This window comes from Pholcus phalangioides, unplaced genomic scaffold (genome assembly GCF_987345545.1).
Source record: "Pholcus phalangioides strain wild (caught in Gottingen) unplaced genomic scaffold, Ppha-v1.0 ptg000007l_1, whole genome shotgun sequence".
NCBI classification, from domain to species: Eukaryota; Metazoa; Arthropoda; class Arachnida; order Araneae; family Pholcidae; genus Pholcus; species Pholcus phalangioides.
Genome location: NW_028301600.1, coordinates 24914136 through 24940483, shown reverse-complemented (window position 1 = coordinate 24940483; position 26348 = coordinate 24914136). Strand labels below are relative to the sequence as shown.

General features: G+C 35.9%; 1 protein-coding gene across 4 annotated transcripts in view; it reads right to left on the bottom strand.

The window, feature by feature from the left end:
* The window catches only part of Ranbp16 (Ran-binding protein 16), a 164646-nt gene that overhangs the window by 6782 nt on the left and 131516 nt on the right, over positions 1-26348 (bottom strand). For 2 of the 4 annotated variants that reach the window (XR_016192796.1, XR_016192795.1), the window contains exons 23-25: positions 18414-18571; positions 4455-4553; positions 4140-4241 (exon numbers count right to left, since the gene is read on the bottom strand). Coding sequence is in view for 2 of the 4 variants with exons in the window: in XM_089232902.1 (XP_089089028.1) it covers positions 4455-4553; positions 18414-18571 (257 nt within the window). In the remaining 2 variants the exon portion in view is untranslated. The remainder of the gene's footprint in view (positions 1-4139; positions 4242-4454; positions 4554-18413; positions 18572-26348) is intronic. The other 2 variants (XM_089232902.1, XM_089232901.1) reach the window with 1 other exon arrangement.

Genomic DNA, 26348 nt, shown 5'->3' with positions numbered 1-26348 from the left:
CAACCCTTGTATTTTTAGATAATGAACAACAGTATGTTTCTTTACAAAAATGTGTGGAATACTCTTTAGAAATACTTGTGCAGTCATATAGGTATTTAAAGGTTTTAAAAAATGTCAAAATGCAATCAGCACCACATTTGACAGGCAAAAATATTGGTAATTAATTCATGCTCAGAACGCATCATCCCAATTAGAAGAAAACAACTCACCTCTGAGAGCTTTGTTAATTATAAACAATGCTTTGCTCACCCTGATTGGCCTGGAAGACAACTTACTGGAGAAATTCTGTTACATAACCCGTATGTTTTTGTCTCTTATAAACACAACACTTCAGACCCAACCAGTGGATCAGCAAATCATTTCTAACTTCAAAAAATTGTGTACAAGCTTCAGCAAGCCAAAGTATGGACTTGTTCAATGAACAAACAATATCAATCAAATGATTTTAGAAAATAAAGAAAAAGGTTTTGAAAATATAGAAAAAAAAGTTTGTGTTGACAGGGGAATTTTTTAGTGAAGATACTTAAATTCAACTTCTCATTAGGCCATAAAGGTTTTAAGTTTTGATAATGTGAAGTAAAATTTTATCTAACATATCTGATTATATCTTTTTATGCCAATGTGTATTTAGTTCAAGGTATTGTATTTTGAAAAAAGCAAACTAGTATACTTTACACACAATCTGCCAAGTAAAAGTAGTAAAATTTTTCAAGAATATTTATGCATCACTATAATTTTTTACATGAAAACTTTAATAGGTTTAAACACTCAGAAAATAACTCATATATATACTGACTAACTAACAATTTAACCCTTTTTATAGTTTAAGGATGTTTGACTTTCAAAGAACAAAGTTTTGCAATAGTAAAGCTATCAACATTAGAAGGGATTGTCTAAGTTTGGAAAGGTCTTATTCTACAGTTGAGAGGAGAAGGCTGGACTACAAGATGCACAAGTTATTCTTTTCATTGCATTGATGCAAGGCAAAACAGTCAGACTGTTGGAAACAACGAGTTGACATGGGTACCAACATCACCATGTTGAGTCTAGAAAAAATGTACAATCAAAATGATCTTGGAATATTGAGAATGCAGGAGCTAGAATTTTGACATCACTCTCCTCCACCCAGAGATAATTATGCAGTGCAGTAACATGTATTATTAAGAAACGTCATTTGGTGATGGCTGACACAGGCATCCTACAGAGAATCCCCATTATGATAAGCACCATCGATACAGTGACCCTCTAGTTGAACTCACCTGGGTCCTTAATGAGTAAAAGTGTCCCATGATATGTATGAAAATCAACATTTTATGCACCCTTTTCCAATATTTCACATACTACATCGCATCAGTGATTTCCTTGTTGATAACAGGGATAAACCAACGCTTTGTCTGACTGATTTTGTAAGACCTTGGTGTAACATCAGCCCTGGAAACAGAACGAAAATTACTAAAAAGAAAAGTGACTTAATAATGAGTAAGCTCAAGTTGCTAATTATGCCAGCAGGGACCCTTATAACCAGTGTTAAGGTCACATCCCATGACATATGGTTCCAGGCACAGGGTGGGGAAAGATAAGATATATTTGTTCGACACAAACCACAAAATGCTTCAAGCAACCAAATGCTTCCAGCATGAAGAAAGTGTCGTACTTGTTCAGAAATTTCAAAGGAAGATGGTTGATGGGGAGAAAAAATGTGAGTAGTGTCTAATAGGTTCAGCATGTTAGCTGCAGAACAATCTCTTTTCTCTTCTCCTCTATCGTTTTGTTTACACCTCATTTCTTGTTTGAAACTCTTGTTACCTATATTTTTAGTTGCATTTATAGTTTTGTCAGGTGGTTGTATGGACCAGTTTGCTGAAGGTCAACACATATTTATTGTAATGTAATAAAACAATAAATAATTAAAAAATTGGAAATAATTTCAGAATTGGTGGGAAAAAATATTTCGTAAATCATAATAATTCAAAATTAATGAAAAATCCAGAGTTAGGGCATTAATAGTTGACAATGAAGAATTTAAGAACTAATGAAAATTAATGGTTAATCAAAAAAATAATTTCTAAGAATTAATACAAAATAATATTTGATGAATTTTAAGAATTAATATTAATTAAGAGTAAAAATTATGTGAAGTAATAAAAAACTAAAAAAAAATATTTTTCTATCTTTTTGACTCTTATTTTATTTTTTTAATTTTAATTTTTTTTAATTTAATTTTTTTAAATTTATTTTTTAATTTTTATAGCAAAATGTGTGTGGTGTAAGTATCACACGTACGAGAGAAAATGATAAGTTGTTACATCAAAGGGATATTTCCCAATGACTTCTTTAAAGTTTATAAAACACCAACTTTTCATTTGGGAGTTATGAAGTTGGTGTTTGACAAACATGGAAGACAACCACTTTACCCACATAATTGCAGGTAAAGTGGAATTATGCATTGAAATTCATTCAATGCATTTCCTGGTGGTGATTATACATAAAAACCAACAATTTTGCATATTTGCGGATTTATCACAGCAGCTAATACCCAGCAGAGCAAATACGCAGTCTTCCTCCGCTATCCATTTTGAAATGTCTGAACATTCCCTGTTGTCGGCTAGATTTATCCTCCCATTCCATCACTATTCTATGGCCTTTGTATTGAAAGCCATAAAAATAATTGCTTCCCCCCAAGGCCCAAAGATGATGCCTGGTGCCAGACATCATGGGATGCAGCCTATATATGCACGGTGATGTTGACAGGGCTGTTTTAAGAGCATCATGGGCCCTCAGGCAAAGTTATTTTTCTGAGTCCCTCCCTGGAAAATTTTCATGCTTACTATCAAAAATTTTGACCTGATCTTATTTTTGTGAGGCCCCCAGGTGGACCCATACATCAAGACGGCACTGGATGTTGAAAGTGCTAGACATTATACCAAGGTCTGATGGTATCATACCCTTATTTCATGTTTTATCTCTTATAATTCTAGTGGTTTTTTTAATGCATAATACATTATATTTTTATTTACTGAAAAATTATTTAGCATAAATTTTAAGCATAAACCTGCAGGTCTTTGCACCATTGATAATCAAAATCCACGTCTTGGGCCAGTGTCATATCCATTAGTTTAGGACAGTGGCAAACAGGAGACATGATGTGCTCAGTGACGAATTCCACTTCTCTTCTGCCACACATGTATTGTATTATCTACAACTGATATTATTGACAGAGTGGAAATGAATAGCTCTTACTTCTAGCTGTACTACAAGGCATTTTGATTGCTTGCAAGTACACAGATGACATTCTGTAGCTAGTTGCATTGCCAATGTTATCACACATGCCAAAAGCATTTTGTTTGCAACTTCCAACCACAAACTTGTGAGTCTCACTAAAGTGTCTTTGCCCTGAAGAGAGAAGGTAAGCTTTCATGGCTGAAGTTTACAGGAATATTCACACTTTTCAGACTGTTATGCTGCGATGGAGGCTTTTCATTAGCAGATGCTATGCCCCAGTCCAACAAGATTGAATATTCCTGTCTCTTTCCTCTTCAGATTTTTTTCTTTCTGGCCAGTCCGATCACCAAACCTAGGTCTTTGAATAAGCACATCTGGGCCATGCTTGAAGTGAAGCTTCAGCAATAACAAAATGTGCCATAGCCAACCAATCGTTTGCAAAATTTACGAAAAGAAAACATTAAGCTATGTTTCACAAGTCTAATGCCATGTTGTACCTCTGCTCATACTGCAGTCAGAATAGTAGGGACTGAAAGCATGTTACGTTATTTTTCCACCATTCAGTAGTAGATTAATATTTTACCACATGATTATAATCATACCATTTCGCTGTACATTCATACACTTTTGTTGAATACACTCATGTTGAAATTTCAAAACAACTGGGAAATTCCTTTTAGTTCTATCACTTGTTTTTCAACAGAGTAAATACATTGAAACTTTTTTGTAATGATGCTCTAGGGACTGGAGAAAAGTTTTGTTATACAGGATTTATCAGTACAGATAGAATATACTAATACTATGGGAAGTGTGCTCGGACCAGAGAGTAATATCATTGTATAGACAATTGTAATTATACAGGATTTTCACTGTGTATCAATGTTTGAAACTTAAAAAACAAAGTTGAAATCTATTACCACATTAAGCGCCACACACCTCTTGTTGATCTTTTCCACATATGCCACATTAATTTTGTATAGGTGTTAAATTTTGTACTATGGGTCATCAGTGAACACAGCCTAAATGGAAAGTTTATTATTGGTCATCATGACCGACACATTGCTTAATGTGTTATCTGACAGTTAATAGTAAAATGTATTAACCTATATCATTAATTGATTTCAATTCAAACTCAAAAGAATCATGACAAATATTTTGATAATTTTTGAGTGAAAAAAGATTAGAAATTTATTGTTTTGTTATATAAAAATAAATATAAATACATCTCTTACCTCTTCATTCAGTAAAATCAATCCTAGAAGAGGTCGGGACATTGACCACTGATTGCGGCATTCATCAAATATCACAATGTGTAAATTTGTGCTGAGCATCTAACAAGAAATTAAATGGACAAAAAAAAGTAAATGAAAAATTAAGATAGACGTACACAGAAAATAGTTTTATAAAATGTCTTTCATACAATACACGGGCATAAGATGCCTTCCAAAGCACCATCAACAAAAAACATACTTATCATTCAATAACTACAGTAGCAATTTCACTCAAAAAAATTATCTTTCAAGTTTTGGGTAAATTTATATATAATCCGTCATGTTTTCTGGATTGCAGAAGCTCAACCAAGTACTTAAAGCTTTTACATAACCCTTTCAGACTTGGTTGCACAAATGTGCAAGCTGTTTTTTCCCTAGTTATAGATATTCTTTAACTCAAGAAGTTCTGCTCTGACTAAAATGATGAAATACATACAATCCATGAAGCCAGGACTGAACTCACTAAAGTTAAAAAAGAATATCTACAGAGAGAAAAAAAACCCCCACACGTTTAGGCTATTTAGGTTTCAAAGTGATAAATCAATTTTTTTTTATTACAAAATTTCACTATTGTTTTTCTCCCAGGGTCCTATAGTCATACTTGACAAAAAAAGTTTTTCCTTGCAGCTAATTCAGTGTAAAAAAAGCAACTTAACATGTGAAAGTTGCATTTTCAAGTATACAAATACAAAGGCCACAACAAGCAAATTTGCCCAACGAGATGGCTGAAATTGATCTGTATGTTTGAACCATCCGTTGTGTTAAAAGCACTTTTGATATGAGACTTTTTAACACAAAAATTCAACATTACTCATCTGTAATTCATATTTTGGCACTTCCACACAGATATTATCCTTGGGTTTGAGTAATTTACAAACACGCACGAATTCATTAAAAAATGTTTCCATTATAGCAGTGTTCCTCAAAGTGGAGCGTCGTTGTTCCTACATAATTGTAACCAGGGACACCGGAACATATCTGCTGGTGTTGTTAAAGCAATACCAACCATATGAATGGTATTGCTGAGCAATACCAATCATACCAATCACCATTTGAGCATAGCTCAAATATTTCACTGAAAGCGCTTTTCTTTTAAATTAAAATTTTTGAAGACATATCCGTGGGACCCTTTCCTTGTAAGGAGTTGCATTGCTGTAGCTCTTTTTGTTTACAAGTCATTTCAGGTCTAAGGGACTTTCACATACACCCTATATGTCCATTAATCATGAAAATAAAATGAGCATCATAGAATCTCAATTCCACAACGGTAGTCACAGCAATAGACTTGAGACAGTATGTTTCATCGCTGATTTCAGACAGATCTCAACCCTTTGAGTGGCATTGACAAGATATCTCGCCTTCTTATTTTAGCATTGGCAAGCCCAAATATTTTGTAAAGTTAATCCCTCTCTCAGTGGAACACTTTCCCAATCTATTCCAATGGTTCACAAACTTTTATCAACCACGGCTCCCTTGTCTAATTCATGATTCGTCAGCAGCTCTTCAGGATAGATTGATGGATATTTTCCCATATAAAAGAACTTCTTCAAAGCATAAACAAATCAATATCTCAAGTTTGCCACGACACCCTACATAAAGGTTGGCGATGCCCCTAGAAACAGTGACACACTTTGAAAAAGCTGATCTATACCCATTGCTTTTTTATTACTTTATACTCATTTACTGCTGAAAATCATAAAGAAGCTTATTGCTATTACGCAGTACAAAAAAAAAGTCGCTGAAAAAATATAACTTGTTAAATAAAACAAAAAATAATAATAAATGCAATAACGGCATAGCTTTGTTATCTGAAGTCTTTACCGGAAAAAAAAATCATACTACAGAATCGTTTATTCCTGTGCTATTATCAAAATTAAAATTCAAAGCTCAACATAAGTTTAAATAAACAAATACAGACATAGAAACATGTATTAAAAAAAAACATCCTAGTGAAATGAGATGCTGTATATTGAGATTCAAAGAGGAAGGAAAAATGGTTCGACGTTTGTTTTTCCATTTTTCACGACTTCTGGCAGTGTCAGGGATAATTTGTGAAGAAAAAAAATACATAAATAACTTCAAATAAAAAGGAAAGATACACAACGTTTCAATCACCATGAAGTTATCGTCTAAAACAGTGTTTCTCAACCGCCGGGCCGTGACATCAATCGTATTGGGCCGCTATATTCATTATCTTTTCATTTTTCAAGCATTTCCACGAATAACTAATTGGTTTATTTCACTATTATGGTGCATATTATTTTCATTTCTCAGACTAAAAATCATACAAGGGGAAAGATGAAAACCCTCCTAGAGTTCCAGAACAAAGGCTTCCAGCTGCAATTGTAAATTATAAGCATTTGGAGGACCCCTCTTTCCCTTACCACACTGAAAATCCTTCGTTTTCTTGCAAGGCCCCAAGGAAGGGAAACATGTCTCTGGTCCTCTCCTCCCCCTCGAAACTAGCATTTTTAATTGTGTTTTTTTCTTTTTGTATTTTTGAGTATTCGTCTTCATGAGACCCAAACAACACAGCAGGGGTGGGAAATGTTTTTCCATACTCTCCGTCCCTTTTCCCCGAAAATACCCTTCTGCTTCAGGGCTCTCTGTTGACAACCAGATGACCCTGTTGTTTCAGTGTTCACAGTTTGACATTGTCTGCACCATAGAAAATTACCTGAAGACAATAATGCCATGAGAAAACTCAGTATCCCACGTTCCTTGGAGACTGGAAAAACATCTGTGCTACTCGCCAGTGACCAAGCTGCATAACTTCAAAGGGGAATAAGCTGCTTTTTTTCCTCGGAACCAAATATTTCTTTAGGGAGAGGAAAAATCATTTTGCAGACCCATTCAACACATGCGTTTAATTAACAATATTGAAGATATTGTGAAGATATTCTGTCTTTTTTTTACTCAGAGAAAAGAGAGCTGCTGATAGCATACAATTAGTGTGCGGCTAAAATTCTCTGCCTGTTTCCTTGAATAGATATACAGTATACCTACCACATGTGGGGGGGGGGGGATCGTTTCTGCTGTACAGCAATACGGATTCCTATGCTGGGCCACCATGAGATGCTTGGTCACCAGGTGCAAGTGTGCATTTTGACGCCTCCTTGTAATGTTGAAGGTGAGTTTCAGAATGAAATTTGCGCCCCCTCGGGATCTAGCACACAGTGCACGAAACCCGTCTGCTCCCCCCCCCCCCCCAGTTGCAGCCCTGGCTGGACTTCTTAAGGTGTTTAATTTTTTTTCCGCTCAATGTCTGTCGGATGACCAGCTGCATTTAGAGAATAGAACCATTCTTTGCCGTTCGTGTAAGATTCAACTATTTATGTCAGATAGTAGTAATCACAAATTCGCTCTATTGCAATAATGAAACGCTCCTATGTGAGCAAAAAAAAAAAATGCTTAAGATTTGTTTTTTTCAAAGTTCAAAGGATTTCAGTGACATATTGATGAACTAGATTCTACCCCACGTAAGTTTGCTTTTATCCAAATGATGCTTTCTTAATTACACAAAAGAAAGCAATATATATATATATATATATATATTGCTTTCTTTTGTGTAATTAACTGTAGAAAAATTATCCGCTGTTGTTTAAACTGGGAATGTCGACAATAACTTTTAAGTTCAACTCTTAAATTCCATAAAATTGTTGTGCAGATGTCGATGCCCGATTTCCGTATGGTCAAGTTCAGCATTTGACCCCACAAGGGTAGGGCCGACATGGGAACAGCCCTGGGACCTGGGACAATTACCATAATTTTTTCGGGTTTTTCAAGCTGTACATTCACTACACAAGAGCCCGTGAAAAGTTTTGCTTGGGGGGCAGATGTGGATTGAAGTCAGTTGCGGCCCCGGACGCAAAAGTAAATACTGGACCCCTAAATTAGAAAAAAGTGTAACTTTGGGTTGTACGTGGCCCAGGATGTGCACCTGGTGTGCCCGCCCTTAAATCCGCTTCTGTTTCGGCCGCCAAAAATCCCAGCCAACGGGATGTGAGGGCATAGCCCAGCCAAAAAAATTCAAACAGATATTCACTGACAAACGGTTGAGGCTGTCAAAGAGAAATGAGGAAAAGTGATTTCCGCTGTGAAAGTAAGAGCCGCTCTTAGGAATGTGTGACAGGAGCGGTCGCACTGGGCACCGTGCTTTGTGGGCCCCGCATTCACGGTAAACTATTTGAGGCTGTCATGAATTCTGAAATTACTTCTTGCATTAATTCTGAAGTCTCATCAATTCTGGAATTATTTCTTTCAACAATTCTGAAAAATTTTGCCCCCACAAATTCTGAATTGGTGCAGGAATTATTTCTTTCAATTATTTTTGATTCATCAAGTCCAAAATTTTTATCCATTTCAGGATTTTTTATTTCCTTTCATTAGTTTAAAATTATCTTCAGTGCTGAATTTTCGGCAGTTTTTGTGTTAATCTATTGAATTGTGTATTTAACATTTTATGTATGGATATTTCGCAGCATTCTTGCATATTTTGAAATAATGGATGCTGATTCCTCAGGGGCGTAGCCAGAATTTCTTTCGGGGGGAACCAAAGTGATAGAACGATAGATTTGGCCATCTTTTTCCCTTTTTTCGGTTATTTCGGGAGGGGACCACACCCCCAAGTCCCCCCCCCCTCACTACGCCCCACAGTGGTCAATATAGCGAATTTAGGAGGAAAAAAATGTTTTCTCGAAAACTGATGAATATTTTTGAAAAATTCTTTTTGCTTCACATCAAAAATAGGCATCCACACAGGTTGAAAAGTATAATTGAATAATAACAACGTTTGGTAATTTTAAAACTACTTGGGCATGATTACTACGTTTTCTACATTTTTGCAATTCTTTCCATTTCAATGAAATAATTACTTATTTCTAATTAATCTTTCCATCTTTTACTGATGTTTCCTACTTTCCTGATTGACTGTCTCCAAAATAATAATGCATCACTCATATTTATTACGAATAATATTTAAAAAATAATAGTAATACCAAAGCACATTCTAAATAAAATATTGCCTTGAAAACTGGGGGGAACACTTAATTGTAGTTTAATATGTAAAAAAATCATGATTTTCACTCAAAAAAATAATAAATTATTCTTTTATAACACAAAACATTAAAAATAAGCAGTGCAAATGAACAAAATCTATGATTTGGGGGCTAGATCACCGATTGAACATTTCAAATCGGAATGAAATTCTTCATAAAAAATAACCAAACTCTGTTGATTATTAAATACCTACAAATTTTTACTCACAATTCTACAAACACTTAAAAATATGTATTATTTCATTCTCTGAATTAATATACGTTTATGTACAGTAATTTTGCATATAAATTAAAAATTTACCTAAAATGCACCCACCTTATGCGTAGTGTCAATCACTGTAAGACTCTGAGGATGTGCTTTTTTCTCCCTTTTCTGTCTCGCTAAATTTCAGCAAAGTCAAAACCTCTTTTGGCAATGCTCCCCTTTTTTGGGGCAGTTTTTTGTGGGCAGTTCTCTTATAGAAGATACTAGATGATCTGATGATATAAGAAGATAGTTCATCAAATCTTCATTAGTTGTTTGACGTGAAATTTCTCTTGATCTATATTCTCTGGCTTGCTTATAGTCTTTATGTCTGGATTCTTGTGCTTCCTCCATCAACTGACCAACAGGAAGTAGCAAATGTTGTATAACATCTGCACCATGAACCAAAACTTTGTGAACAGTAACTGGCATGTAAACCAACTGTGAAGTTGCACATAAAGCTTTGCAGTAGTGTTTGCAAACTCTCTAAATTTTTCGATATCTATTTCATGTTAGAGGATGATTTGGCCGGATGATGTAAGACTGGCTTGTGCTGCACAGCACAACTCACTGGTTCTATGTTCTTCCAAGATATTTTTTATTTTTGCCTTCTTGGTCCTCGGGCCACTATCTTTGAAATTCTTTTGAGGTTTGCTCCGATCTTTCTGGACTATTTTGGAATGGAATAGCTATTTTCCCTTGTAACCATGCTGAATTTTTGTCGAGGAAACGTGTCAAGGTCTTGTAACTAGATCTCCACTTTTTTGATAAGAAACTGATGAAACATTTGATTTTCAATCGAAACTTACTACTCTTGACTTTCAGGCTATGTTCCAATTTTGACTTTTCATCAATATATTGATGGAAAAGCAAGCTCAACCCACCATTAGCGCAAATAAAGTCAAACAACTCTAGACGAGTCACACATAAGGCCATTTCAAAAATTTCTTACATAAAAAGTGGCGGCTATGCATAAGCAAAACGTTCACCAACAACATGTAGAACATCCGAAAAAAACATTTTACGATTGAACAGAGTTAAACTTTTTTTATAACTCACTTTTTGTGCTCACAACTACTCAAAAATAAGCCAAACTTCAAGGACAAATTACGAAAATTATTTTTTCTACTCTGAGCTTGGAAAATACTGAACCGAAAAGGACAAAGAACTAAAAATGAATAGCAAAAAGAATTTCATAGTTCCACTCAAATGCAACCGAATGACAACCTAGGGAAGTTAAGCTTTTCACCACATTTCGGCGAGAGCCCCATCTGAGTCAGTCATTACCCTCCTTTGATCCCCCTCCCCCGATGTAAACAAATATCACCTCAAGATGCACCAGACATTTTTCTGTACACACCCATATGGTTTTTTCTCCGAAGCAAAAACTTCATTTTTTATTTTTTTCAAGCTAATTTCCTGATTTGGACCACTGTGCGCCCTTGCGATTCCTACCCCCAAATATATAAAATCGGGCAAATATTTTTCGTGTCCGAAACTATTGAGATGCACCGGGCCCCTTAGGTAAAGCGTCATTCGAGTATTATGTCAGCATCGATGTTGGAGGGGGTTCCCGATTTGCTGACTTTTGATGACAAGGGGGGAGGAGGTTTGGGATGATGCTTATGTCATCAACCACCCTTTATGAAAATATGAAATATTTTTAATGGCATCATACTCGGTACGTCAAAAACGAAAAAAACCTTTGGATATATTGTGGGCACCTGAACTAACATTTTCCCTAATGATAAATTCCTTACAGAGCCTCTTCAGCGATCTCTAAATGTTTCACGGATCCTTCAAGTGCTCAGGAAATGTGTCCAGGCTGCTTAAGTGCTCTGGAACTGTGCAACGCATCACTCAAGTGATCAGTAATTATGCCATGGACATGGCCCCCACATCCTGAAGCAGGACCCCTAGGCTGGGATCTTTCACGGGCACCTTTATGATAAACTTATAGCGTGAAAAACAAAAAAAATGATGAAAATCATCCCCGGCCCCAGGACTGGAGCCTTGTCAGCCCACCCCTTGTAGGGGCCATGGCCACGAATCACTTAAATAATCTGGGAATGTTCCGCGGGTAACTTGAGTGATGTAGAACCGCACTGGGGGGGCCGCTTAAGTGCTCTAAAATTGTACGACATGTCACTCAAGAGATCTCTAAATGTGCCACGAATCGTTTAAATGTTCTGGAACTGTGCCTCAGGTTACTTAAGTGATCTTTGAATGTGCGACGAGCAGGGATGGTAAAAAACCTGTTTTTTTTTAAAAACACCAAAAAACCGGGTTTTTTTGGTTAAACCCGGTTTTTTGTTTTAAATAGTATTAACATTAAAAACAATAAAATTTCTGAAAAATCATTCAAACTTCCAATAATTAACTAAAATAAAATGTTTATTAATGTAATTAACACTATTTCCATGCTAATTAATCAATAAATATTTATTACATTTTAACAAAAACCAACTTTTGCAATTTAGTTATTTTTTGCTTAACTCAATGGATTACTGTGTGTTTGAAAATTCTTTTAATGTTATTATTAATCATATAATATATAAAGGTTTTTCTCCAGTTACTTTCAGTATACTTAATTACGAAGCTATTTCGCAAAAAGTAATAAAAATTATGTGAATATAATGTATTTAATGAAGCATAAATAATGCAGATTAATTAGCAATGAATGAATGAACGCCAGAACTTTGCCACTGGACTTATCCCGTTGCCGAGATCTCTTCCAGCCCAGCTTCGTGGCAGAGTCTGGAACACTTTATTTTGTGTAAAAAAAAAACAAAAAAAAAACATACAAACTTTTTTACAACATATTTTCCCCGGACAATTGGGTACTGTCGCGATTAACAAATTTTGTGGTGATTACAGACAAGATGGGATTAGGAGTTGGAAAAGTTTCGGGGTTTAGTTAAGATGAATGTACACATATTAGGATGGAGGTATGTTTTAAAAGCAATTGAGCCCCCCCCCCCCCAGCCATCTCATCTGTTATCTTACACGTGCCATATTATATACACAGGATACAAAAAGAAAGAGAAATGAGAATCTTATTGTGAAATTATATATATATATATATCCATTGGAGCGAGTCATCTCGCTTAACACCTTATTGGTGAGCAAATGGGTTTGATAACTTGCGACTAGAAGCCAGCATCAGTTTTATTGGGTTGAGTTCACTCGCTCCGGTGGATTTAATGAAAATATACAAAATAGAAGTATTGTGTGGGGGAATATATACAATTAGGGAGCACCAGTGGCATCTCGCTTAGCACCTTATTCGGTGAGCAACATGAATCCGACAATATGAGTACGCACGTGTGTTGTGGACATGAAATGCATGGACAACTTGAATGGAGGAAAGAGAAATACACACATTTATATACATATATATAACTGCCAGGTCGAGTCGTCTCGTCCTAAACCTATTTTGGTGAGCAATGTGGGCTTGATTTAAATGGGGGATTGTCTGGAGAGAGCCTAAGCTAAGGATCAGCTTCGGTCTTGGTGTTTTGGTTGACTCGATCTGGCTGGTTATATTTATATTTAAAAAAAAAAATATATATATATATATATATATATATAATATAAACTACATGTGTAATGGTTATTATGAAACCATTCGTGTCGTCCCGCCTAGCACCCTAGCTAGAATAGCGGCATGAAGAACACTTGTGGTTATCACATTTACATCATTGTAACGGGAATGTCATAAAAATTCTTGTTCGGGTCCCGTTAGTACATGCTATATCATGTATTAGTAGTGGCAGTCATGTGGATATGATTTTTGTTGTTGTTTTTATCCATTTCTATTTTTTCTCCCACTTATTTTTGTAATATTTAAAACATTATTTTATAAATCTGGTGGACAGATTTCTTGTTTTTCGTTGCCGTGTATATATCTGACAAGGCTTGTAATCCTTGCTGCTGTGTTTTTGTTTTTGATTATTTGAGTGAACCATTGTTTTCTATTGTTTTCGGAATATTTGTACATGTGTAGATGTTTTGTAAATTTGCACTCTGTTGCATAGTGAACAGGAGTACCCACCATACCGCAGGCACATTTGTCTGTTCGGCGGCGTTTCCGTTCGTGTAGATATATAGGGAATGGGCCGTGTCCTGTTATGAAGATAGTCACCTCTCTATTCCAGTTTAGTGTGTTGTATGTGACTCGAGGGACAATTTCATGCACTGTCCTAGCTGTTGTTCCTTGGTCCCAAATTTGCTGCCATTTCTGGAGGGTTGCTTGTTTAAGTTTTCGCTTCAGGAGCGTTAGTGGGAAATGGTTATCAAGTTTATTGTCACAGTTGATTGCAGCTTTGGCTAGAGAGTCTGCTCTCTCGTTTCCAAGATTACCTACATGGGCCTTGGTCCAACCTAGGAAAATGTTTGGGTTATTTAATAGGCGCCGCTTTAATACACGTACTATTGTGTTTCTATTTGTTAGATCTAGAAGTGCTTGAAGGGAGGAGCGGCTATCAGTTATTATTAAAACTCGCTCTTCTGCTCCCGTTGCGTATTGTGCAGCTGCTTCTATCGCTAACAATTCTGCTTGGAAGTTACTATTGTTTTTATCTAGCGCTGCTTGCCACGTTTGCTTTTCTGTATTGTTTTTGTATACACAATAGGCTGCCCCGACGCCTTCATCGGTTTTGGAGCCATCTGTGTATATGTGGGTGTTTGCTAGTTTTATATCGTGGCCGTCAATCGAAATTTGATTGGGGATAGTTGAGCAGGAGGGATGGTGGTGCCAGCCATGCTCCCGTGCTTCAAAGTTATTGGGGTCAAAGTCTAGAAGTTCTGGTTGAATGTTTTTCCTAAACCTAACTGCGTTTGTGTAGACTGCTTCCATTTGGAGCTTTAGGTGTAGTGGGCAGTTGCCTGTGATCACTTGGAGTCCGAGCATAGCTGTTGTGTCATAGGCTCCGGTTATTGTTAAAAGAAATTTCCTCTGTGCACTATCTAAAGCCTGTGTGTTTTTTTGGTTGGATGCCTATACCAAGCTGAGGCGCCATGGGCCAAGAATCTCTCGACCACCGTCTTGTAGATAGTGTTCCTAATGCTTTGTGAGATGCCCCAGGATTTTCCTGCTATTTTAGTTAGTTTAAAATGGAAGCGAGTCGCTTTTAGTTTGCGTTCATTGATGTGTGATTGCCAGCCGAGGTCTTTTTGGATGGTTACGCCTAAATAGATTAATTAGCAATGGTTTACGATATACGGGGTGATTATAACTAAGGTTCTGATTTCAAAACACTGTAAAAAAAGAATGATTGTCAGAATGACTTGAAAATTAACATGAATGTTCCTGAAAAAATGGAATTTTATTTGGTAAAGGGGAAAAAGATAATTAAAAATGTAAAATTAATGACATCATCCACCACTTGGGAAATTTGCTTGCAGAATGGAAACGATAGCCAGTCATGGCAAAATGATAACTTAATTATAGCATTTCACGATTTCATAATTCATGGAAACATCACAAAAAACGAAGTAATTGAACAAATAACTACAACTTACTTAAGAAATGTTAAATATGTTGTCCACCGCGTGTTCTGGCTATGAGGTTGAAACCACAAAAATTCTTGTTCAACAACGAAATCGGAGTATGCCATGGTCATAATGTGGATGTTCTTCCAATTCTGCTTTATTAAACCACTTAATCTGACCACTGTTTATGAGGTACATTTTGAGGTACCCCCACAGCCAGAAGTTGCAAGGGTTAAGGTGCATCCTGTCAAAATGGGTCTTCAGCAGCTGCTTTGCTGGTATTGCAAAGTGCATCTTGATAGAAGTTCTATCTACACACTGATGCTGTGGAAGTGCCGAAATGATGTGGTTACACAAAATTGATTATACTGCTGGCCAAGTACAGCATCATTTACTTGCACATTTTGCACTTTTTTCTTTTGCGAAAGAAACTTCCATTGCTTCAGGAGTATCCGTGCAAATTTTCAAGTCATTCTGATCAGTACTTATTGTATAGTTTTGGAATCAAAACTCTTTAATTATAATCACCCTGTATATAGCTGATTATTTTTCAAAAATCTGTTACTACTATACAGTAGAACCTTGATTAACTGGGCTTAACAGTGTGTGTGTGAAAGTATAAAAAAAACAACTATTGAATATTAAGACTGGGAGATATACAGTAGGAGATGTGCTACTTCTTATGGGAAAGAAAATGAAAATGTATGTGAGGTAATGTAACTACTAGTACACTAGTCTTTGTCCTTTAAGGACAGCTGGTGTCTTTATTGGATTATAGGACCACCTGCCCCTAGCATGATGGTGTCACTACTGTAGCTGCTTCTTTGTGAAGGGAAAAACCCTGTGAGATAATACACCATTACATTTAGATGTGTGATGCAATCCTTATTCATGAATTTGCTAAAGATAGAGCATCAGAATGTAGCCAAAGGTTAGAAAATGTTGTAAGAATGAGAAATTATGTCTTTTATATATAACTTTAAATGACTAAGATACTTCATATGAAAAAAATATATATATTCTGGACACTTTTATGAGACTTTTTGAAAAAAACCACTTATAAAATCTTATGTCATTTAAATTTATACCATCAGAATGTACCCCAAGGATATAAAATGTGGTAAAAATGAAACATTTTGGCTAATAATGAACCAATATGATATTTTTCAAGGAAAAAAATGATATTCAGGCAACTTTTATTTGATTTTTTGAAAAAAAACCGAAGTGGTTTTTAAAAAAACCACTTGGTTAAAACCAAGGTTTAAACCAACGTGGTTTAAACCAAACAACCCTGGTGACGGGCTTACTTCAGTGATCTGAAAATGTGCCATGGGCCACTTAAATGCTCTGGAATTGTGCCATGGGTTATTTAAGCGATCTGTAAATGTGCCGCTTAGTTTTTCACAAACTTGGGTAGGGGGGCGCAAGCCACATCAGATAACCTTCAGGCCCACATTTGGTCCGGGGGTTCAAGGTTTACCATATATAGCTTAAAGTGTGGGTCGCAATGAATTTCTTAAATTTTTAGTTCTTACCCTTCAAATGGCATTGAAATTAACAGAAATCGATTATAATAACATATAAAGGTATTTTCTTTTGAAATTATAATTTTATTTAATGTTTTTCACATTAAAAAATATTTTTTTCGTCTGGGGGGCACACGAGCCCTCTTGGCCCCTCCTGCGTATGTTGATCCCAACAATATGCGTTAGAAGGTAGGGGGCAGTGCTGACAAAATTTTGCTGATGGGGGGGGGGGTCAAAATGGCTAAAAATTTACTGACGTAGTACCTGAACGGCCCCTAAGGGTGGGAGTGGTGTCAAAGAGAATGGGCACACCCAGGCACGGCTTGGGGGTCCAAGAGAAGAAGCCTCGCAAAAATTAGATCTGGTTGAAACTTTCGATAATTTGTTGTTCAATATACTTTGAAAACAAACTTCAGTTTTACAAACCTATCAGTAAAATATTTGCATAAGGGTGGGGGGAAAAAAATCAAGAAATAAACTTCAGGATGCTATTTCTACTGTAAAGCTAGAGATTTGGAAACAAAGGTATAAATTTTTAGCTCTTCAGGTTTTATTCACACCTCTCTGCCATAAAAATAATCATTAAAAAGAGTAATTTGACACTAGCATTTCAAAAATGAAATTTGACCCCAGTGAAGATTTTTCAACTTTTTGCATTTAATTATTTTTTTTGTAAAATAAGATTCTAATAAGATTCTAGGTATTCTTCCTTCTTGATCTTCTTTTGCTCTTTCATAATTAAAAAAAAAAAATCCAACCTTTCTTTTGCTTTAATTTCTAAAAACGACAAATGAGGCATTGATGTAAAAGTCACAGAATCATTTCCATTATTTATCGGTAATCAATTGGAATGATCCAGAATGCTTTTATCATTTAGGAATGAATATAAAAGCAGATTTTAATTTAACATATTTGAAAAAATGAATGAAAATCACTTTTGTATCTTTTTTCATGTATCCAATAATATTGTATGATTGTTTTGATCATAAATGTTGAAGAAATACAACTTTAAAAATTCTTAATGAATGTGGATTTGAGAACTATAAAAATCAAACTAGTGACAAAATGACTACATTTTTGGGGGTTAAGAGGGGTGGTTTTTATAGGGGTGCAAAAGGGGTAATCAACAAAAAATTGATAACTCGGATCATGCTCTGAAATTTTGTGTTTATGACAAAGAACATGCTATCAAGCATGTTATAGTGAAATTTTTCTAGGCAGCATAAACTCTGTTTGCGCTGAAGCAGTTTTAGCTGTGTATAGCTATGCATGCAATTTAGAGGGAATATTGTTCAGAACACAAGATTTGATCAGAGAATTTTCTTACTCCAGAAAAAAAAAATCATATTTTTAGCATTAGCAAGGGAAGTTATTGCAGTAACCCCTTCTGTGTTAAGAGGGAAAACTCTCTTCTGTTACTTTCTCATAGAATTAAACGAAACCCACAACTGAAAGACGATTATAACCACTATTAATATCTACCTGCATAGGAAGGCTTTTTATACATGATGTTTGTAATCTGATTTTAATAATTTATCTGTTTTGCTTCATACTATATATCTAATAAGCATGAGTCATTATCCATGATTAAAATACAAACCTGTTGAAAAATTTCTGGTTTATGCTCAAGAACTTTCACACAACAGTCACTTTTAGGCAAATGAGCACCTGCTTTACGTTTTTTCCTAGATATATGCTTGAAAAGGTAAGTCACCAAGTGATCTAGAGCTGCACAGCATCCAGAACAGACCATAGTATCTATTTGAAGAAAAAAAAATGTAATTTCAAAATACTTATCGAAATAAAAACCAAATATTTGTGCATGCAATGTACAGGGCATCCATAATTAAAAGACCCTATTTTAAAGCAGCCTACAGGCAAAACCAGTCATCAGAAAATTATGAAATTTTGTGGAGGACTTCATGAAGGAAAAAAATTTTGTTGCATGTGTAGCCACCAGAGGATGTTTTATTAAGAAATGACAGATTTAGGCAAACGTTCACAATTTTAACAAATGTTAAACACTTTTGCAATTGTTACTGCAACAAAACATGTTCCACATGATGGCCATCATTTTCAGATACCATGTGAAATCGCAAGATGGCATGTTCCACAACTGACCGAAGTGAGTGGGGGGAAATGTTCAGCATGTTGCGTGAAATGCTGCCTAACACCAATTCATGTAGAAGCAACCATTGCACAAGTGAAAGTTCATACGTAATAATATCGTAGGATATTCCTCATGATCTTATGGACAGTTGAACATGGCCTAGCCAACGCCTATGCTACACGCCTCACACTAGTGTTTTCACACTAAGAATTTGAACCTCCTGTACTGCGTCTATAGAAGCAGGTTTTCTTCCTCTTCCAGGATGAACAGCCAACGATCCCGTGGTTTCAATTTCGTTGTCATACTCCGAAGGTTTTTAACATACATTGGACCTTTTTGAATCCTCTTCTAAGCATGATATTCCCGAAGAGCAGTTACTGCGGAATTGCTGTTCTGGTAAAACAATTCGACCAAGAAAGCGTGATTTATAAACTTATCGTCATTGTGAGCAGCAAACACATTGAGAAAGAAAATCTCTGCGAATGTTTCTAGGTTTTATAACAGCTGATATATGACATCACATAAATTTACCTGTTTACTACAGGTATTCAAAGTGAAACACCCTCTGGTGGCTGTTAACTAGCTTGTGCTAGTTAAAATAGAAATAGAGAATAGAGGGAATATTTAAAATTATTATTTTCAGATATATTTAAAATTGATAGTTTGGAGTATTTAAATTTGATTTTTGGATTTAACTACTTAGAACTGTAGGTCAGGCGCCGCTAGCAGGCGATAGTAACCGATATACTATAGTACAGCAAACAAATAATTGAACAATAGGAACGTAAATGAGAATGGTCGTTTATGGATGGTAGACATGTTTCTTGAGGGTTTAAAGTAAGCGGCGTCATGTCGATGGAAGAAGCTTTGTCCAAGTGGTGGGAACATAGTCCCAATTAAAAAGAAATACAATCACAGGCCGATGTAAGTAGATGGGGCAATCGCCATTCATTAGGGAATCTTTTAGTTACCGTCACAAAGCATCTGGTCGGTTGTACTTCAGGGGTGCCCTGGGCAAAAGGGATCGTTCGAGGAGTGTTTTCTTGGAGAAAAAGCGGGGAATCGTAGAAAATAAAGGGGACCAACGAATGAATAGACAAATTTCAAGATTGAGAATAGATGACGGCCATTTAAGTAGAAGTTGAATCCCTTTATTTAGGGGGTGCAATTAAAGTATAACAGAGGATCTAAAATGCCGAGTGTTAGTCATGGGAAGCTTCAATGTAGGTTAGGCCATGGCCGTTGGGGTCTCGGGGTCCTGAAGGGAGAGTCGCTTGGACAAAGAAATTAGGGATGGATCGGCAGTGGTCAATCTTATGAATAAACCTTCAAGAAACGAATAGCAACTTAGAGATGATGGGTAAAATATCAAATCAAATTAAATGGGTGGAGTTTTCCAAGGGACGGGGGACGTCCGAAATGAAATCTTAAAGGGAGGAGAAAATCTGGATACGAGGAATTAGTTTTTGGAGTTAGAGAGCAATGGAGTAACGAAACTAGACTGAAAAAGAGATGACTTGTGAAGACGAGAGTTGTAATCAGAGGAATCGGTTCCTTGGCTGCGATGAGTGTCTAAGGGGCTGAAGCTAAAGACTGGAGAAGGGTCTCACCTGGTGAGTGATGCATGGATTATATTCTCTCTCCCATATGTGACATATAGTGTAGGTACTAGTAATTAATTGTTTTGGGGGCGAACTGAGATGTAATGGAAAATCACGGGTCATTTGTATTTTCTTTTAATAAGGATGGTAATATGACACAAATAACACAATTTGCATTAATTCAATTAACTACAGTGTAAATAAACTAATTAACTTCCAGCATCTCGTGTATGACTACTTTGTGTAAACTTTGCCTGGGTTATATACTTTATATATACACAACGCAATTGAAATCATTGAACGGCATTCGCTTACGTACTTACGAGAACGGTCTCAAACCCGAACGGGCTAACATGACGACATGTGCAACTAATTTTTCCCCCCCTGAAACAAATCACTATTTTTGATGAATAAATGTGAAAATTTGATTTTTATTACTTTTCTGCAAAATCTTGATAACTATCATGGGCATCTTTTTATCAGCCACCTCGTTGGGGCATTTTGCCTGTTGTGGCGTTGTATTTGTATCACTTTTCAAAGCTAAAATAGGTCATAATTTTCCTAAGCTGAATTTTTTTTTAATTTTAGCTTATAAAATATGAGTTCAGTTGACTTTTTTCGAGTTCTGTTCAAAAATTATGGAACTAATAGAAATTTCAAACTATTCCTTCACGCTCATTTTATGTAGTAAATGTGAAATCTTCCCATGAGCGCCAAGTAAAGGACATTTTTACAAAAAGGCTGAAAATTTTTTGACAAAAGAGAATGGTGACATTGATGAAAAGCACAATATTAAGCAGAAGACAGCAACAAGTTCAGAAAAAATTAATTTAATATATGACATTCAAAGCAACAAACCAACGCCTCTAGCATAGTTTAGGCTTCAGTCCATCTAAAGCCATGACACTTATCCTTATTAAAAAAATTCATTATTGAAAAGCTTTATTTCAAACATATTTTTTTCAACTAATGCCATGGGATGAATTAACTCATCGATGGATACAATCATATAACTAATTTCAGCGGTCAATAAAGAGACTTCTGTTGATGTCATGCAGATTTTAAATCCAATAAAATACAGCTCTACACAAGGTTTGTTAAAAAAGTATCCAACCATAATTTTTCTTGCATGAACCAAAGAAGCTAGGGAGGCATGGTTTGAAGCACATATATAGACAATCTTAATGTGCATGAGTGAACTCAAACCTGCTTGCAGAAGCTGGCTACTAATGAATGAGGAACAGTAAGTGAGAGTCATCACATTTTCGTTTTTGACAAAATGGCAAGGAAAAACTTAAACAATGCTACTGCATTAATCGTGGTGGAGCTGCCAATTGTAATGTAGAACTTCTTGATAGTATTCCTTGGTGATGGTTGCACCATGCAGTGATTGCTCGTGGTGAACCAAGCCAATGGAGTTGAAGAAGATGGCATGACATTGACATTGAATCTTCTGAAGACCAAATCGTCAGTCAAAATAGAAGGAATGGATCCAATGCTATTGTTCACTCCTCTGCAAGTTCACTGATCGTGACTCAATGATCCTGCATCATCAAAGTCCTCACTTGGTCAATAACTATCTCATTTCAGAATGTTGGAGACCCTAGAACTTCATTCTACATTAATGTACTGCCATCTTTGAAGCGGTTGCACCACTCCTTCATCTGCATCGTACCAATGAAGGAGAAGGAAAATTTGGATTGGTCTCTAAAAGTATATATTTTTCTAAAATAATTGTTAAAGTACTGCTAAAATATATTAAAAACTACCCTTTGTTTATCCGAACTTCTGCAATCTGCTACGATGATCATGTGTTCAGCAATTGTGGCTGATTGATCGATCGATCAATGTTTCCGATTCGAAATATTTTCTCATGTTGAAATAGACAAATGATTTTTAGTGATGTCATTTTTTTATTTCTTCTTGAGATAGAAAGGTTCGGTGGGACAGCTGTGCCTAGAAAATTGTTCATGATCTGATGTATAAGTATTGCTTACAATCAGAGTCATACGCTACTTCCATTTCCGTCATCATTCCGTACTCATGACTTTGACTTGAGTTTAGCGTAACATTTGACCTTTGGTCATTAAAGTTTTAAGGTTAAAATTAAATAATAATTTACAGTCTGTGCCTTTGTGCATTAATTGTCGGCAGATCCAGTTGATTATTATTCAATAATCTAATATTATGTTAGATCCTTGCATAGGTTCAGTTTCCCCATACTTATGATGAATTAACAAGTTATCTCATTGCTGTCCTCACTAGTCAACGGATTTGTTCTAATTTCAAGTTGTCTCCATCCTCAGGTTTCTCACTAGGGAGAAACCGGCCATCCTGACTTGAGATGATCACCGTACTTGGACCTTTGAAGGTATTCTTTGGAAGGGAGGATCATCCAATGGACCGCCTATTAATTGATAGTTTGTTATGCAATGGTGGAATTACTCAGGTTACTTGAACTCAATAGAACTGATGTGAATATGCGGCTAAAATCGGAAACTGAGAGACTTAATGTTGTTGAAATCATTCATTGTTATTTTTTGAGGGAAGTGATTGAGCTGTTTTGTAATTCATAATTTACGATTGTTGAATATTATGTTTAAATTTAAACAAAAAAATGAAAGGGAAATTGAATTGTTAATAATAAATAGTTTTTGATAGAATATAGTTTTCAATTTGTTGCCTGTGGATCATAAAAAGAATTTGGGCATGCAATGATCATTTCTGCATCACTTACACTTCCTCATTCATAGATGGTCTGACAACAACTGGCAGCTTCTGCAGGCAGCTAATACAGTCCAATCCGGTTTTAACGAATACCATTATAGCAAAAAAAAAATCTAGTTTTAACTAACACTTTTCTAATTCCCCAGGATAAGTTTACGTAGGAACAATGCAAAAACCTGGAATTCCTTTATAAAGAAGTTTTGTTATAACAAAGTATTTTCTCCAGTATGTTGTAATTTGTTATAACGGGGGATTTGACTGTAATTTAAATATGAGCACTAGGATCACCTACATAAGTGGACAAACCCATACGTCCCTAGCTTCATTGTTTTACACATGAAAAATAATGGTTGAATATTTTTATGAACAAACCTCATACTTTAAATTTACAAAAGAAACTATTTCAAGCTTTCATATCTAATAGCAGCATTCATGCTAATATCATAGAGGGAGAGACGCTGCAGTATATTTTAGTATCTACAACACTGTTATTTCTGACAGAAGGCAAGCACAATTATTACTGATTAAAGGAATAGAATATGGAGACTACTGAAATATTAGCTTACAAATAAAAATTTCAATACTCTGCCTCGAAAATTAAACTTCGAAAAAAAAACGTCATAAGTTTTGTTTATTTTAGCAAATGAACGCAAAAATTTTTATACTTTTCTTTTTCAAATACACTCATGTCCATAAATTAAGGATAATGCCAGCTCCGGCAAATAAAGGTTCAGAAACAAAACAAACGTTACTTATTCATAAAGCCCATTTTTAAACAAAAGATAAAGAACAAAAATGATGGTGTATGTATGATACCATTCATAAAAACTATGACTTTTGCTCCCTGGAGCAATTGTAAAAAATATCTCCTTTACAAAAACTTACTATTACATGGTTGGTATGATGGTTAATACATTGTATGTCTCCCATGCGATGAAATACAGTCCGTACAACGCCTAGGCATGCTGAGTATCAAATTATCGATCTGATCTTGGGGAAGATCACTCCACTCAGCAAGCAATGCTCTCCGAAGTTCCGGTACACATGTAGGAGGTGGTTGACGGGCTGCAACTCGTCGGCCAAGCATGTCCCACACATGCTCTATCGGATTCAAGTCAGGTGAGAATGCTGGCCATTCCACAAAGGGTTATATCCTCAGATTCAAGGCATTCGTTTACAATGTTTGCTCGGTGAGGACGGGCGTTGTCATCCATAAACACAAATTCTGCGCCCATGGCACCCCTAAACAAATGTACATGTTGTTCCAGAATGATGTCCCGATAAATTTGGGCTTTCATGGTTCCGGTTTGAACATGCAGATCTGTTCTGGAACCCAGTATAATTCCACCCCAAACGAGCAATGCTGCACCACCGTAACGGTGTCGTTCAATGATGTTGTCTTGGTGGTAACGGGTACCTGGCGTTCTCCATATGAAAGTCCGATGTGAATCAGACTGCAAGCTAAACCTGGACTCATCGGAAAACATCACACAAGCCCACTGTGACGATGTCCACACTGCATGTTCTCTACTCCAGGCTAATCGCTGCCGACAGTGAGTTGCCGTGAGCGGAACACATCTGACAGGCCTGCGAGCATATAGACCAATATCTCCCAAATGTCTGTACACGGTTTGCCTTGAAACTGTGGTACCCGTGGCTGCAGATAGCTGACGAGACAGGTCGGATGCTGTGCTCCGTCTGCTTCTTTTGGCAGTTACTGCCAAATACCGGTCTTCATTCGGCATTGTAACTCGAGGGCGACCTGTACTGTAACGTCTACTGACATTTCCGTTATCTTGGAATCGTTGCCAAAGCCTAGAGATGACACTTTGGACAATTCCAAGTTCCTCGGATACTTCCATCTGAGTACGCCCACATTCCAGGCGGCCGATAATTCTACCACGTAAAAAATCATCCACATGCGTCTTCTGTGTCATAACTATTCGCTTATGGCACTGAGCGCCTTACAGAACTCTTGTGAACAATTTTACTTCTTTGCCACCATTCCTTATATACCCCCCTCTTACACTCTCGTCATTGTGACGTACTATCGGTATCATCTGGTGGCTTCCTGAAATTTGCATATCATTCTTGCAGATGTGTGTGATAATTCTACAGGTGAAATTTTTACTTTAGATTTTGATTTCCGTGTGATTCTGAGTTATCCTTAATTTATGGACATGAGTGTACATTTGGCAATATTTTTCAAGGAATTTCTATTTTTTTAATTGCCAAAAAATTATGTTTTTTTGATGAGTAATCTATCTATAGTTTGATTACTAAAAGATTAGAAGCGAAAACTGACATTTTAAGATGTTACAATGGAAGCTTCTTAGTTTGCAACTCACTATAAATGAATTTTTCTTTAATTTTCAACATTGGCTCTGTGACAATCATTTGCAAATCATTTATATTAGCAAGATTCTTGTATAACAGATTTTTGCTATAGAAATGTTATGAAAATCGTATAAATTTAAAGTAATATGGCATTTATTGAAGTATGAATCAAAACAACAATATTAATAAAATCTATAGATTGAGAAAGAAAAAATAATAGCAATTTTTTTTATCTTTTTTATCTCTTATTACTTAAATTATTGTGGTGAAATGTACTGTACCCTTTGATTTATACTTGAATAATTTTTAATTTAGACTAACAGAGCAACTGTTTGAATAAGTAGCTTTTCTTCATAACAGAACTCTCTATTGCACATTAATTTTACATACAAATCAAATTTAATTTTAGTGTTTGAATTCTTCATCAGTAGTTCATGATGCAACTACAAAGTAATCTCAAATACTTTTGACTTGGTGGAGGGGCCCTGGGCAGGGAAAAGTAAACAGAAGACCTCAACTTAGGAAAGATTGATTTTTTTTTTCAACAGATATTTTGTTTAAATTTCAAGACCTAAATTAGCAGAGCCCATGCTTTCTATAATTATTTATTATATGTGCCCGTGTTGCACTTTGACAAAAACTTGATTAATTTGATTCTTCGATTTACATAAATTTTGATTTCCTTGCACTATATGTCATCTTTGACACATCAATAAATTTTGGTTTTGCCGGAGATGGGGGTCGAAGTGCTTACGTTGCT